General features: G+C 40.4%; 1 protein-coding gene across 1 annotated transcript in view; it reads right to left on the bottom strand.

The window, feature by feature from the left end:
- FAT4 (FAT atypical cadherin 4) overlaps positions 1–16,928 on the bottom strand; it is a gene marked incomplete at its 5' end in the record, with an annotated part of 136,197 nt that overhangs the window by 40,314 nt on the left and 78,955 nt on the right. Inside the window, 2 exon segments of the mRNA XM_010075276.1 lie at positions 13,630–13,804; positions 14,539–15,461. Of these exon segments, the coding sequence (XP_010073578.1) occupies positions 13,630–13,804; positions 14,539–15,461 (1,098 nt within the window).

The raw sequence follows: 16,928 nt of genomic DNA, 5'->3' as shown, positions 1-16,928 counted from the left end.
TGAACCCCAGACTCTCAGGGCTGGGAAGGAGGCAGGCTCTCCTCTTGGGGCTCACACAGTCCTGGCAAGGGGTCCAGACACCCAGCTCTTGTATAAAAAATAAGAAATAATCACCCACTTTCCCACACATTAACCCTCGCAGGCTGAAGAACCACCACGCTGCATCCATCGCAGGGAGAAGCTGGGAGCAGCTTCTGCACGGGAAGGAGGTTTTTCACTGAGAAATACTTCAAAGTAACTCGGCGTAACGAACAAACGGACTGAATGAGAGCTTCAAACCGAAACGTGCTATATATAAATCTCACAAGGCTGACTTTGAAGCCTGCTGATGGGACAGGCTGGATCACGCTGCTGAGGAAAGAACGTGCGCGCCAAAGAGTTTAAGTTTCGTGCCACGGCCGCGCACAATGGAGGCCTTTCTCTGCTCTGGTCTGAGGTAATCCATCTTGCCAATTAATATCCTTTCAGCCAGGAAGGTTACATTAAGGCAATAAGTCTGACTCATTTTTTACCTTTTTTTTTTTTTCCCCTCCTCGATTTTGTCATTTAGCCAACCACTTATAGATAGAAAAGACTGCAAAAGTGTTCTTGATTGCTGAAATATTGCCGCAGAGTGTTTATTATTACTGCATTAAAGGAAACAGAGTCCTCCGCGGTGTTTGCTGCATGTGTCATCAGGCTCTGGCCCTCTGAACACGTTTAATTGACATTCATCTCACAGCTAATGAAATGAAAAGTTGAAAGTTGTTAAGTTTCACAGGTGATTAAACAATTTATACATAATACAGAAATTAATCTTGTATAAGTCACATTCAAAGAGCATCAGTAATTCAACTCAGCCTGGAAACCAAAGCTAACTCTCAGCTAAAACCCAAAACTCATTGTTTTAAATGTATTTGCTAACTCAAAGAGACAATGCTGGAACATTTGCGCTGTTGGTCTATTCACAAAATTGAGCTGCAGAGGCAGCCCCTCTGAACCATGCCTTTAGAGGTAACCCAATTCTGCGGGTCTCCAGGCTGGCCCCGTCCCAGCTGGGAGCCACAGGAAGCTGGGAGGCACTGGGTGCGCGAGGTTGGGCTCGGTGCCGCGCTAGCTACGCTCGCAGGACTCGCCAGCAGCACGGAGAATGGGAAGAGTGTGTTCACATCTGCTGGTGAAGTACCGCGTGGATGTACGCTAACAACCAAACGCTGCAATGGGTCTGTCTTTCTCCTGCATGGCTATTAAATCTTGCATGCCACAACAGAATGGTCAAACGGGGTGCTACATGTAATAGCTGCTTATGGGCTGTGGATATTCTCCTGGTCAGAATTGCATCGACAGCAGTGGCTTTTGATTCAGCTGTTTGACTCCAACCAGCCCCAGCCCCCTTTCCTCTCTGAGGAACCTGAATTTGTCGGGCACCATAAAAATGCTCCAAGGGTCAAACACCAGCCCCTGCCTCAGGCCCCTATATCTGTGGCGCTACTCTCCAATTCCACTTTCACAAAGTGTGTGTCTACAAAGCACTGCACAGCGCAGTATGGGCATGTTTATATTCGCCCTAGAGAAGTGAATGTACCGGCCAAGGCTGAGCACCATACTAATAAAATTAGCTAGGGTAATATAACTAACCAGATGTAGCTTGTGGCTGCATTGTGCTCGCAGAAATATCTCAGCAGTCCAATATTCAGCTGTTTATAACATCCTAAGTCACTGCTCTTCAAAACCCAAAATCATTCTCATTTTACTCAGATGGAAAAACTCACGCATCTACATTGGTTTCCCATCTATGTAGTTATCCAAGTATGTTTTTCTCCTCTAAGTAAAATATCACATCTACAAATTTACTCCTTTATTCTATTACACTGAAAGATAAAGTTCCAGTTTCACAGGGAGCCCCTCAAAGCTTTTCTTCACTTGAAATTAAATGACCAGCTTGCATTTTTGCAGTTACTGAGAAATATAAGAAGAGGAAATTACAAATGAAGTAATTTTCTATGGAAAAGAAGTAGCTTGGGGCCAAATTCTACCGTCCTTAGTGAACTTTCAGTGAAAGTTGTGCTTGCGTAAGGACCACAGAATTTGGCCCCTGGTAATAAGTAGGTTTCATAAAATGTACATGTCATATTTGTGGTGAGAGAAGTAGTTTCCGTGGTCAGGCTGAGTTCCCAGATTTCTTAGTTTTGCTTCGATAGCAAATCTTCCCCAAGTCAGTTTTTCTTATTATGCTAGAGCACCACCCCTTTTTTCTTCAAACTGCGCTTAATATTTTCCATAAATAAGTGTAGTAAATTTTGTGCAAATTCTGCAATACTAGCAAACACTCAAGATACCCCTAAAGTGTTTTTAATAAACCAGACATGTTTACAACCTACATAAAATTGCTGTACACAGCCACACAAGCCTCTGCGTACTCCTACAAACAGCCCTGAGGGCCTGAGTCACAAAGAAACACACATTTCTCCCTTAGTGACCTTACACTAAAATTTCTACCAATTTTTCATAATCGTCTGAACTATTTTTTCAGCAGAAGCAGCAACTATTTCTTTGTCAGGCACCTCTTATTCCTCTAGTGCTATACAACTACTAGTGTTTTTCAGATCCCAAAATACCATGTCTCAGAGAGGCTTCAGATATCCGTGTTGAAAAAAATATTTTCTGGAAAGTCAGAGGAATGAAAGAGCCATCAAGTGATTAATAACTGGAGAACATAAAATTAACTATGGGAACTAAATGGGAGAGATGAGATTGACTGTTCAGTGAACATCAAATCTTTAACATTTAAAAGATGACATTAATATATTATTATTTTGAACTTCCTATATCTGTGTGCTGTGGTCTGTTTCTATGAACTGACCAGTTTATTTTCGAGGTGACAGCTGTACATATACATTAAGCAGACAGTCCCACAAACCTCCACACGTCATTGTTGAAATAAAGATTAACCTGGGATAGTGTCAAAATAGTAACGCTGAGTTCGGGAAGAAAATTGCTTCCCACGGATGTTCTTCCAAAAATTTAAGCTTTTTGCTTACATCTGCAAGTAAACATGTGTCTGGGGATGAAGAGAAGGAGCAGACCTTGGGAGCCTGCTCCTCAGAGGCCTGCGGCAGAGGACGAGTTACGGGGGCGGGAGGGGGTCCAAGAGGCCGTCTTGGGCTTGGCCAATGCTGAGCTTTGAGAAGGTGACATAAAGAAATGGCCGTGGGGTGGCCAGGCAGCAGCACGGGGGCAGGACATCTCTTCTCCTTTATCGTTCTCTTCTGCCTCCTTCAGCAAGGGTCCACTGGCAAAGACCTATAAACCAGTCTTCCACCCCATTCACCAATGCTCATTTGTGACTGATCACCACAAAAATATGACGATATTGGAAATATGTCAGCTTGAGTTGGAATGAGCCCTCTCGAGCTTTTCTTCCCCCCATCTAGGAGAAAGGGGAAGAGAAAATATTGGCTATGCGACCCAATGCAAGCAGAAGAAAGGATACTAAATGCAGGAAGGTGACAGCGGGGAAAAATATCATTTAACATGGCACAATTTCTACTTCCCAAATGTAGGATAACCAGCAAAGAGAGGACAATGTGTGTTTCTAGTTGAACTCTCATCATAAGTCACTCATTCCCCTAATTTGCCCTGATGCTTACAAGCCATGAAGTCATCCAAAAGGGATGCACTTGAAGACTGCTTTCACCTTCACCTTGGCCTACTCATGCACCCTTAGAAGAAGGGAGGACCACCTGCTATCTTCATCCACGCCTGTCCCAGGGAACCGGGAGGGTAAGCTGTCTCATCTCCCTGTAACCCCCAAACACACGGCACTGTCTGCTCCAGTGTATGGTCAGCTCTCCACACCACAGCTGGACACCAGCATGAGTGGGGAATGATCAGAGTATTTAAGGGATTGGAGCAGTAAAAGAAAATTGAAGGAAACTCACAAAGCCATTTAAGTGCTTCAAGAAAACTCAGGAAAAGATGATGCTACTGGAAATTACCTTGGCTGTGTGGTACTGCATGGCTTACAGTAAAAATTAGAAATAGGAGAACGTGTTCAGCACGTTATCCACATATTGTTTGAAGTTTTAATGGATTCTGGGTCTTGTCTGTACCATGGTTAGTACAGCAGATAGTAAAACTATCATTCCTTTCAGAAACCAGGAACTCAAAGTTTTTGCCAGAATTAAAATATAGGAATTAAGTGCTAGAAAATTAACAATAAACTTAAGCAAAAAACTAAAGATACATTTCACTAAAATGAAAAAAAAAAAAGGATTAAAATTAAATAGAATGAGTCTAAATGACTAATCAAAACTCATAGTGCAGGCAGTTTACCATGTTTTGTGGTAAATTAAACACATCATTATCCTGAAAATTGGAAAGCGATATAACAGAAATGGAATTTTTGCTTCGCTGAAATGTGTTGCTTTGCAACAAAGCGGATTTCACTTCTCCAGTCAAACACTCAGTGAATGAGTCCCAGGGCTAGAAGTTGTATGTGTTATTGCAGAGAATTAACTTTTTCACTCAAGTAAACAAGGCCTTTCTCACAATAAAGCAGCCAATCTTTCTAAATGCATTTAAATGCAGACAGAGTGTGCTGAGCCTCACACAACTGGCGAGTTTTAAAATAAATGTGGAGATAAAGTAAGTTAAAGTTAAGAGTTTGATTTGAAACATGGATGATCTTAAGCTAACTTATTTACTTGGAACACAAAAGAAAGTGCATATACAAAATGAGAGAAACTGGTTCTTTTTACAAGATTGCACCATAAATATTCATACTGGCTGGATATGTTGATTTTTTTTTGTTTTCCTCTTACGCAATTTTTCATTACAGCCTTCCATACTAGGTCTTAAGAAACTGGTAAACCTAGTATATTTTGAGACAAAAGCTGAAATAAGCAGTTAATAAACAAATATTATTAAAAGCTTAGAAGCTAGCTCTACTCTCATTCAGTTCAATAGGTGACTGGTAAATGATACCATGCAGGAATTCTCCATATTTCTGTGTGTGTCAACACGACATTGTAATACATTTAATAAGCTGTTGAAAGGGTGCGACTTGCACTCACACACAGAGACGGTTTTAAATCCTCTGGTGTACAAACACACTCCCCTGCTCCTGTTCTCTTCCTCTGATCTGCTCATCAGAACAAGTTACCTGCAGCCGTTCACCAAGAAAGGAAAAAAAGCTGTTGCACTATTACAGAGCTGGACCTTCAGGAACAGGCACAGGCTCAGGACAAAACACACACAACAAAGCAAAAGTATAGCATATATTTAGCACAACTTCAAGCTGTTCCATGGAACCATCTCTTTCTACACACACACAGACATTATAAATTTATCACTTATTCCTCTGAAAAATAGTAGATAATATAATCCTCCAGTTTAGCATTTTTCCCCATTGCTGCTTTTGTTTAGCAAGTTTTAAAAAGCATGAAGAGGTTGAAAGAGTCCTGCTCTACTGCATGCGGCGTAAGGTGGATATGGGGTCGCCAACGCAAGCAGAAGCCAGTTAGCGACTTGTGGTTGTCAGGTTTTGTTCTCCTTCCAAGAAAGGCACAAGCATTAATCCCATGTGCCATAAACCCCTTGACATACACCTGTCATCTACTAACATTTCAGGTACCGGTTGTTGGAGACGGTGCTCAGCAAAGACATGTGCAGGTATCACAGGTTTCTTAGACAGAACTGTGCTTAATCCCAGAGCAAGGAGTTGCCTTCTTCCAAACATGCTTCAGAAAATGAATTCTTAAGGCTAATTTTTCACAACTGAATATAACGCTTGTAACAAAATCTGGCAAATGACAGGCCGAAAGCGTGCATCTCCCCGTGTCTGCACGGCCGTGGTTCTGGGGGGGCGGGCATGGCCACGTGCACCGCCAAGGCCTCTGGTGACCAAAGGAACATTTAAAGAAAGTGGAACTGCAACTTAAAAGAAAGGCACAGACATTTAAAAAAATATTATCATAAAACCACCAAATTGCTTCTCCTTGTTATAAGTTATTGCTGTAAATAGAAAAAATAGAGAAGCTGGCTCCCACAGGGACTGCTGACTAAGGCAATTTTTGACTGGTTGTGACTCCTGAACATCCCACAGCAAAGCTCCTGCAATGAACGATTTTGAATTATGCTTTAAAAACACCCTGTATAAATAGTGAAGATGAACCAGCAGGATAAGTGTCCAGGCCATATGTGCATGTTTTACTCATTTTATCCTTGCAATTAAGGCTTCCTGAAACTGAAGCTTTGTATTTGAGGAATGATCTAGCAGACTTTCAATTTATAAGGTGTAACATTTGATTTAAAAAATAGTTTAAGATCGCCAAGACTGGAAAATTTTTGTATTTCTCAAAGGCTGAGAAATTTTCCTTGCACAGCATAATGACTGCTCAAGTTATCTTATTCTTCTGCAAAACAATGACAGTCAGTGAACTCATTAGCACACTGGAAGTTATAAAAGTGATGTAAGCAGGAGAAGAATTTAGATTTAATTTAAATTTAAAACTTCCAAACTAATCATAGCAAGATAGATGAATGAAGAGATAAGAGAGGAAGTGTAACAGCCTGAAAATTTACAAACTGACAATTCTTTCTTCCTTGGAATTTTTGATTGTCCACTAAATCCTACATATTAAGCATTACAGTCTAGCTTGTTTTCCAGTTCTAGCTCTCTTCTAACACCTCAATTTCTGAACCTTCATACCTCTGTCTTTGTCAATGAAAAATCTCTGAAGACCTGTTTCTAAAGAATAATACTTCTAAAGGCTATAGCTTAGTAATCGGTTGATTTTATACATCCATTAATAGCAGCAAATTAGAAGTTCTTACACTATTTAAAATAATTTCCCTCCTTCTTCTCTTGTTGAATGCAGTGAAACAAAGAACAGCTCACCCAACAAGCGTCAGCTAGAAGCAGTTTATCTCATCCTAAATAAGCCTGTCAATTACTTCCTGGATTCTCCATGACCCCAACAGAGAGCAGAAAGGGAATCAAACACATGAGAAATGTTTGAATGGAGAGGCGTGCACTTAAATTGAGGAACTTTTAGAAAAGTCCACAAGTATGACAGAGAATAAATATCTTTAACACGTATTTCTAACTCTGTTTGCCTTGTCCAAATAAAAGCCACCATCAGTTTCAGTTGGTTTCGAAGCTGAAGTTCGGTCCATTATTTTAACCCAAGAGAAAAACGAACTTTCATTGTTTTCACAGATATTTCAGCTTGTGCTGGCCAGCCTGAGCCCTTTGCCAATCTGAATACACATCTCTTCTGCACCCCACCCCAGAGAACATATATGCTTAGGTTTAGCCCAGAGGCTCTCACTGAACTGTTTTGAAAATAGTGACCTAATAATGAAGGCTTAACTCCAAATAGAAGACTAAATCCCTCCAGTGGTGTTCTGAGGCTGGATTATGCACCTTGCGGGGCAGTTCTCTGAAGGGGTGGGCTAAAGCCCTCATCTCCTTTGGGGAGGAAATGTGTCACATCACATAGACATGGATATGCTCTCTTCCTTGACAATTACTCTCTAGGGGACATCAGATTGACTTTGCCATAATCCCGCTTCCTAAATAGCTTTTTGAGCTTTTGCCTTCTGGAGAAAAATTTAAAAGTGCTAACAGCTTCTAGGCTCTGTGAAAGGGTAAGATCCTCCTATTAGCCTCCCACAGCTACAAAAAGCCACTCTCAATTCTCTCTCCCAATTTGAGATTATGGTAATGCGAAAGAAACTAGTCTGTCGCCATTTCAGTTCTCCTATCATGTGATTTAGAAGTAAATTAAAAAAATCACACAAAACTACTAAACTGATAGTTTTAGTACAAGCAGTAAAAGAGCAAAACTAATAAAACAAGTAAAATAGACAAATAAAATAGAGAGTAAAGTAGACAGCATTGACAAGAGGAAGAGCTTCAATAAGAGCAAGGAAATAAATGGGGTTGGGACAGAAACCAACATTCATTTTGAAACAGCTGTGGCATAAAACAATTACATAAAAGAGAGCAGTCACCATGTAAACTGCCAAGCACCAAGGTAAGCATACACCAGCTTCATTTAGCTCACAAATCCCGAAGTGATGTGTATATTTAGACACAACACAGAAAGCATGGAGAACAGGACATTTCTAGTGGAAGCTTGTGAATTGCTTATTTTGACAGTGCCAACCTCTAAAAAATAGCTGAATTTGTTTTAAAAACACAACTCATTCTTTTAAGGCAACATCTTTTCACACTGTAGACTGCCTGTTAAGTAGAAATACAGTGTATGCTAAGAACATAGGATGAGTATAAATGTCTTTAAGCCCAGTCACATAAATCTCACACAACATTAATCCTCAAGACTCTTTCTTACCATTACTAGAAAATAAGGAGGCTGCAGTTTTCCTAATATGAAAATACAGTTGTCCTTTACTTGTCACCCCAAACTGGGCAGTATCTTAAAATGTGTTTAAAAATAACACAACTACACTATCAGATTTATTTGATTTTAGAATTTAAAGGAATAAAAAGCCTATCTCAAAACAGAATTCCCGAGGAGGATATACCCTCTCTGCTTGGTTGCCCTCCTGCATTCTTGAAGGAAAGAATGCATAAGTCAGGGTCCAACATTTTCTAAAGAAAAAACATATGGTTGTTCTTCATATAGGCCAGGGATGTATACAAAGAACAGCTAACTAAATATAATAGTCAGCCCACTGATTCATTTCTTTCTGAACTATTTATCTAAATCAGTAAATACATTGTTTTAAAAAAATTATAAAAAACCCACATGAACATAGCTTCTAATTAGAAACATTACATTTTGATTTTGGTTTTATTGTGGCAACCTGCCATTCTGACCAACTGAAGCAAGAGATGGTGGTTGCAGTTTATTTAAACAGTAGTCCTGGGCAGCTAGCAGGTTTCCAGATGTGCTACTTTACATCCCTGCAACCAATAAATAAAAGGAGGAGGACTGTTGGAATGCTAACATTTTCTCCAGAAAACTGCTCAAAGAGTTAAAGACAGGGATGATAAAAACCTTTGCACCAGTTCCTGTCATTCTGCCAGAACTGAATGTTTACCCAGCACTGCATCCCCACCAGATGGGGTGAAAAAAAATTTAGAAAGTCTCTTTTCCCAACCACTTTGCCGTGAGGAAGGGTATAGTGAAGCAAACCAAATGATTTATGTGGCAGAAACAGACCCATAAAGACCCATACATTCAAGTAGTTGCATGTAGGTTTCTTGGCGTTTATGTTAGCAGACATTTTGGGGGGGCATCTGCAATCTAAACACTATCAAGTTATTCCACAGTCCATCATTTTGCCTGTCATTCTATTTATAATTCATGCACTCTGATCCACAGCTTGTGCTGCAAGAGGGGCTCTGAATTGGGATGGCTGAAATTTGGGCTTGAATTATGTTTTATTTCCCAATCAAAACCATAGGTGTACAGCTCTGGAAGATGCTGAATGTTCTTCATGAGGGAAGGTTTGCATGTCTCCGTAAATCCCTACTGCTTTGAGCAGCAGCCTAGCATCCGAGAGCCAGCAGTAGTTAGAGCAGGGTGGAAGTGCCGAAGTGAGGGAGGAGTGATGATTAAACAAGGCTGAAATCAAGAACCTTTGTGCAGACTGTCTTGTGGAAACTGGGCATGAAGCAGGCTGTGTGGCCACAAATCACTGAGACAAGAACCAGAAAACATTTTATCAGTCTTTTCTCTCCCCCAGAGCAGAGGGAAGACTCTCTGCCGACCCAAGATCTACCCTGAGGAATGGGTGGAGGATAGCAGGCAAAGCCAAGGAATAGTTGGGCCAAAGCCAGGACAATGCATGTATCATGACTGACTTCTCTAGGTCTGAGGGGAGCTCTTGCTTGGGAAAGCATTTTTTCCAACAACTTCCTGAATTTCCACCGCTGGTGCGCAGGGTCCCACCAGCAGTCCCTGTCTGACCTTCTCAGCTCAACTCCTAACACTCAGTTACTCAACAACTCTTCTCATCTGTCCAGGACTGAAATCTGGGCTCTGGAATTACAAGTCGGCAATTATGGCAATCACAAATTGGCATTATGAAGCACAGAGACTCCCGAGCCAGCATGGGCACCGCATCACTGACGGCTCAACGCTTCAGGAGCGCAGGCTGCTGCTTCGCGGTGTCGTCATCCTTCACCCACTGCAAACAGACTCAGTGTACGTGCTGCCAATATGTGCAATAAAGCCCATAAGGTACTAAGGATGAAATAACAGCCACTGCCAAAGTAGATGCGCCTTCTGAGGCCATGGATTGTTTTCAATACTTTGGACTGACAACTCTAGATAAAATTTATGAAAAATTAAAAATCCTTCCATCAACTTCTCCATACACAGGCTAGGGTAACACTATAAGAACCACAGTCACAAGTTGATGAAATGATAATAAACATAAGAAATGCAAGAAATCCTTGATTATGTATAGGGAGATCAGGAAGACAGCCAAAACCAAGCTGAAAATCCATCAGTTCTTATGTCTGAAGGTGTATTGTGTAAGGATGTATTGTGTCTGCTTCCTTGAAAGAAAGGGAAGAGCTGGCATAGACTTCTATAGGAGCAGGATCTCATCCTTTAATGTTTTAAGCTAGTCAGTGTTGCCTATAAAAATTGAGATGTAGGTCCTAAGAAAAATGGGAAGCTGGTTGGACAGACAGAATTTTGCCCTTGATGTACTACCCAGACGTTGCCAGAGTTAACTGCATCTGGATGTCTACTATGATTTTTATCTGTAAAAAACCTAAATAAGATGCACCATATATGGCAAGACTGTTGCTTGGTCTGCTAAAGACAATCCAAAAGAGTGTTCACTAGAGCTAATAAAAGCCAAACTCGAAGTGCAAAGTATAATACCTTTACCTTGATTTATTTTCAAAGATAATACAGATGTGGATAACTTCACACAAATCTGTTTTATTCAACATTTTGGCAGGCACTGCTTTCCTACAGAGGAGCACTGTCCGTTATGTGCATGTGTTTCTGTCTGAATTGTCTCTATGCTAAATTATTCTTCCTAGGAACAGAAGCATTATCAAACCAATACAAACTATGACACTCTAAAGAAATAGTTGCATTAGGCAAAGATCTGGACATGCTTGTGAGAGTTTATTTTACAAATGGTTAGCGTCTGGTCAAGGACATAATACTCAAAACACCTTTCTTGCTCATTTCAAGATTGTGCCTTTGCCATCTTTCTCGTAGTACAGCCAGAACCACGTTATTTAATGAAGTAAGCACTGACTAGCAAAGGTCAGTGTGTTACCACCTGGATATCCATCACATACCTGTACTGGTAGCTTTTGTAATGTTTTGTGTATTTTAAAGTAATATGTTCTTCTGATAAACTGCAACTCTTGTAGAAAGGATTCCTCCCACATAACATTTTTCTAACTCAGATGCCAAATGTCTACAGAAGTACATGTGCATTTTATGTATGATAATGTAATTTACAGTAATATAAAGTTTGAGATGTAGCTTGACAGAAATCCTGGAGCCTGTAACTTGGTTCCACATTATTGTGACAAACATGGCTCTTAAAGAGGTCTCCAACGAATTATCTGCCAGACTGTTCTTTACCACCTAGACTTCTTGATCTCAGTATGACTAATTCAAATATAACAGGGATCCTCTAGAATTTCTTAAGTATGTAACTTATTTAAAGCACTTTAAGTATCTATTATGACTACGGCCCACATACTGCTTCCACAAAACCAAGGGAAGTTTTGGCGTTGGCTTCCACAGAAGCTAGACATTCTCCTGTGATGTTTTAGTTTAGATAAATCATGACTACCATAGTTTAAAATGGTTTTTTTTGATGGTATGAATTTGGAGTAAGTCTTCAGTCTAATCAGAAGGTATTATCTCATGTTGTTCACAAGGCTGGCTGACACATCAAATCACACTAACTGCAGGTTAGTCAGACTGTAAACTTAAACACAGCAGAGCAGTTAAATTTAGCTTAAAGTTACTACTGAACAACTGTTTCTGAACACTTTTGCTAGTACCTTTTAACACCAAAGGGAAGGAATAATAATTTGCAAGTTAGCTTTACAGAAATATAACAAATTGAAAAAAAAAGCTTCAAATAATGTTTAATCAGCATAATACCTACATACTTAAACATAGGAACTATTGAAACATGTTGCTGTTCTTTTCAGCCGCTTATGACAAAGGGCCCATGCACACTTCACATATTAAAGTCTCTCCCTGGATTATCTGAGACTCATATGTCTCTCAACACAAAAATAAATATTTTCATTTGGCATGGTTGGGTAAACCTTCTCCCAGATTTCATATTTTTTAAGAACCAGAGTCTAGAAGGATATTGTGCTATTGTGAAACTTTTGGCTGTCACATGGTGCTAGGCATGGGATAAAACGGACTCCTTGCTCCCCTCCTTTTTCCAATAAGAACAAAAATTTTTGGCTGTGTGACACCCCTTACCAGTTTAGACTTTGGGTATTTAGTATGTAGGGCTGAGTTCTGTACAGTCCTAACTGACTTCTGCAAACTTGGACTGGGAGAGTAAAGAGACATCAGGGATCTGCTATCCCTTACACATCCAGCCTCAGCTTCTGAAGGAGCATAAGGATATTCAACCCCAAGCAAGCCCAGTCACAAGTGAGCAGTTTGTGGCTATAGAGTAATGGAAAGCCAGTGTAAAAAGACAATGCATACAGTATCTCTAGCCAAAGTACAAGACAAATGATATGTCAAGTCCTACAATTGTGTTTTGCAGCTTCAGCTGTGCTCAGACTGTGAAATACCTGAGCACTGCTGCAATAGGAAAATATAAGTCATAGATACTGTCACCGACACAAGATACTGCACACAATATGGCAGACAAGAAAATTGTATCCACTTGTCAACAAGTTGGGATTGCTTCTATTTTTATTATTAGAAAGTAAGAACAAGTTCTGCAGTAAATTAAATCCATTAGACTGTGGGGGACCAGAGATCAGTCCAGAACATGATGCAGGGTGTCTTCATTACTAATATTCATACCAAAATGTGAAACTAGAATTTTATGCTGAAACACCTCAAGTGAAATTGCAATTAATCTTTGCAAGGATTTATGGCTGTGTTTTAAACTGAGGGAGCTTGGAATACATTTGGGATTCTGGAGCAAACATAAGACTGGATGCTGAGCAAAGCAGAAAACTAAAATGTTGAAATATAAATTGTCATTACTTTTCAGGGATAAGGTTTTGGTAAGATTAACTGAGTAGTCCATAGCTGTTTTCTAGCTATTTATTTGACCCGTCTGCACATTTCTGATGACAACATTATATTGAGTTTTATTGCCATGTATATTGGGGTTTTTTCATTGCCATTCACGAGGCTCTCACGACCTATGTAGGACCACTTAATACTATGGGGAAAAAATCAATCCACCAAAATCCATAGTGAGTCCTACTAATACCAGACAACTAGCCATAAGGATAAAATCCTGATTTCCAGAAACTGAACTCCCTCCATAAACTCAGGTCTCCTCAGGGAGATCTAAACTGAAGCTTGGGTACCCTCTTTATCCACTACAGTTTTAGACCATCAGGAAAACATTTCTTTTCTATCCAGAATGTAATGCTTTCTCAACAAAATCTCTCCAGAAGAGGTTGTGTGTTTGCTTTACCTGAATCAGCAGCTGTGATCAGTAGTATGTACTGCTCCTTTGTCTCCCGGTCCAGGCTCTGCATCAAGCGCAGCTCTCCGCTGGCTGAGAGAATAAAGGCTCCTTCTTCATTTCCACCCACCAGAACATAAGTAAGCTTGCTGTTTAGGCCTTGATCATCATCCCTTGCTACAACCTACAAAAGCAATTCAAACACGTGGGAAGAAATATCAAGAAGTGACAAGTGCAAGGTCTGTAAAATTTTATTGGGATAGAGGAAATATTCTCTATGACAATAATGTAAATGAATGAATTGAATTAACCCCAATGCTTTAAGAGCTAATATAAATTAGGTGTAATTGTAAAATGACTTAAAACAGTGGTGATGGATTAAAACTGTAGTTCGAAAATATTAAGTAGTTGATTACTTATTTTTCTCAAGCATAAATACAGTAAAGACTTTGTTGGGGCTCAGTGAAAACCACAGATGATCTGGTGTAGACTGAGCTCCATATCAAAGCAGGCACTGCATGTCCTGCCAGCTGAATCCATTTGCTCTTTCAGCACCTGGCACAGAGCCTCATCCCATGTAGGAAATGATCCGATTGAGAGAATTGTTGCATGAAAATTGAGATTGAGATGAGAGATAGAGCAAACTGTTAAAAGTCCTAGTGTAGGTGGGAAGACAGCTAGGGAAAAAACAAACAAAACTCCAAAGCAGAATATAAACTTTTGGTTAAAAACAGCCCCCCCCCCCCCCCAACAGACAAAAAGGAAAACAAACCAACAACCACTGCATGCTAGATTACAGCCAAAAGGCAACTTTTGCACCTTTTTAATTCTGGAGGAAAGACAGTATACATTAATAGTGTATACTGAGGCACATTAATAATTGTAGCAGATACATATTCATTTGCACAACGTACTTACCTGAAGAATAACTTTTGGGAGCATCTCTAAATTCTCAGGGACATTGACAGAGTAGGGAGAAAGTTCAAATGTGGGAACATAATCATTGACATCCTTCAGAATAATATTGACTGTCGTGGTATCGGTCCTTGGGCTGCTCCCGCGGTCGGCCGACTGAACAGTCAGCGTATAGGAGGGCTTCTTCTCTCTGTCCAATGGCTTGGCAACTGTTATCACCCCTGTCACAGAATCGATCCGAAACTCACTATTGGCGTCTCCACTCACGATGGCATAGCGGACCTGCCCGTTTGTACCTTCATCTCCATCTGTAGCAAACACCTGTATTAAATCTGTCCCTGTCAAAGTGTTTTCCCCCACTTCTACTTTATAAAGCTTTTGGGCAAAAAGTGGATTATTGTCATTAATATCCAGGACAATAACTACCACATCCGTAGATGAAGAAAGGGATGGCTGGCCCTTGTCTGTGGCCACCACAGTCAAGGTGTAGTTAGACACAGCTTCTCTGTCGAGCTCCCCGGTAAGCCTCACTTCCCCGTCAATAGTGCCGATGCTGAATTTGTTTCCCAGTGGCCGAAGCAGACTGTATTCGATGTAGCTGTTTGGCCCGCTGTCGGGATCGGTCGCCTGTGCTTTGAACACAATCGTATCTATTGGAGTGTTTTCTGGGACATAAGTCAGCTTTGGGGAGATAAAGCTTGGAGGGCTGTCGTTCACGTCCAGCAGAATAATTGAAACTTGGGCTGTGCTTGTGTACCTGGAGGTGGGGAGAAGGGCCATGTCGTGGACTTGCACGACGAGGCTGTAGAAAGACTGGCTTTCCCGATCCAAAGGCTGCCTGATGCTGAGCACCCCACTGTTGTCGATGCCGAACTGCCCTGCGCTGTCCCCGGACGCGATGCTGAAGGACAGCTGTGAGTTGGAGCCTGGTGGGGTGGGGAAAAGAAAGGGAGAGAATGTGACTTCATCCTACCGACCTAGTTATAATTGTTAATGGCCTCATTTCCTATAGAAATGAGGACAATATGATCATGCTGCCTGTTCAGCCTCTTCATCACCATTTTTGAATCCATCACCTCATTTCAGACGAGTTTCACAGTGGAGCAGAAGCCTTTGAAATAATTATTTTCTGACGAGTTGAAGAGAAAGAGAGGGAAGGATGTTAATTGGAGCAGCCGCAGAGGGACCGGCCAGCAGAGCTCATCTCTCTTTCATTCATCAGGAGCTGCACAGTGGCAATATGAGTAATTTTCCCCATCTGCAGAGGTTAGGGATAATGGTTGTGAAGGGTTTTCCTTCAGAAACCAAGAGTCAATCGCTCTGCTGCTCACTGAACAGCTGGTTTGGTCCTTTCTCCCAGTTCCACTAAGATAGATTATTATTAATGTAATTATTTCATGAATTCTTCCACTCAATTAAAAAAAACGCACAACCAGAAACTCCCAAGCCTAGCTGGAGCAAGCCAAGAGTGAATACTGGGGAGAGGTATGCTTCCCATATATGGCATGGTATTTCAAAATATCAGATGAACAGCCCTCATCTTATGATCGAAACATAACTAGCAATTATGGTCAAGGGAGAGATTTATAATTCCGGTAAGGGAAACGCATTCTGAATCTTGACAAGCCTATGAAATAACTTTAAATACGTCACATTGGAAACAAAGGTATGTTGCTGCTTTCACTCCAGAGTTCACTGGAGACAACTAATTTTTGGGAACACCTAATTGAAACGAGTCTTCTATCATATATTTATATATACATTTTGCTTACTCCTATTTTAATTAATTTTGAAAATTGTTCTCTTGTTTTGGGTCATAAAGACTAAGATTTAGAACTAGCAAATTAACAGACCGTTCGCTACTGATTTACCCCTCAAACTCACTTTTTCATGCAAACAAACCAAGCTGTCTGCTTAAGTAGCTGATTACTTTGCTGTGCCGTTTTGTCATTCCCTTTGACTGAATTGCTTTGATAATAACATTATTCCTACATTAGATTTATTAATCTCTGTTGTTGATTACGCTCAGACTCAGGAACTCTAGTCTTGTCTTTCCCCCAGTGGTTACTCTAATTGGCATCTTTCCCTCTCTCTTCTTCTGTTGTAGGAAGAACTTAATTATAAAATAAATAGAACTGAACATGAAAGACAAAATATTTTAATGCAATTAAAGAAATGAATGCATTTATATGCCAGATATTAGTGTTTCTACATTACTTTGATCAAGTGAAGCACTGTGAAAGTTTCATGCTATTCTATTTCTTGTTCAGATGTATTTTCAAATGACTAATTATATGGATGAAAGTCTCCTGATTTCAGTAAAGTACTTTCTGGCAATTCAAGATTTTTGTCAATTGACTTTCGAAATGGGTAGGGATTAGATAATACAGAAG

Source organism: Pterocles gutturalis, unplaced genomic scaffold (assembly GCF_000699245.1).
Source record: "Pterocles gutturalis isolate BGI_N339 unplaced genomic scaffold, ASM69924v1 scaffold15052, whole genome shotgun sequence".
NCBI classification, from domain to species: Eukaryota; Metazoa; Chordata; class Aves; order Pterocliformes; family Pteroclidae; genus Pterocles; species Pterocles gutturalis.
The sequence above is the reverse complement of the archived record's forward strand: the minus strand, read 5'-3'. Positions and strand labels throughout refer to the sequence as shown.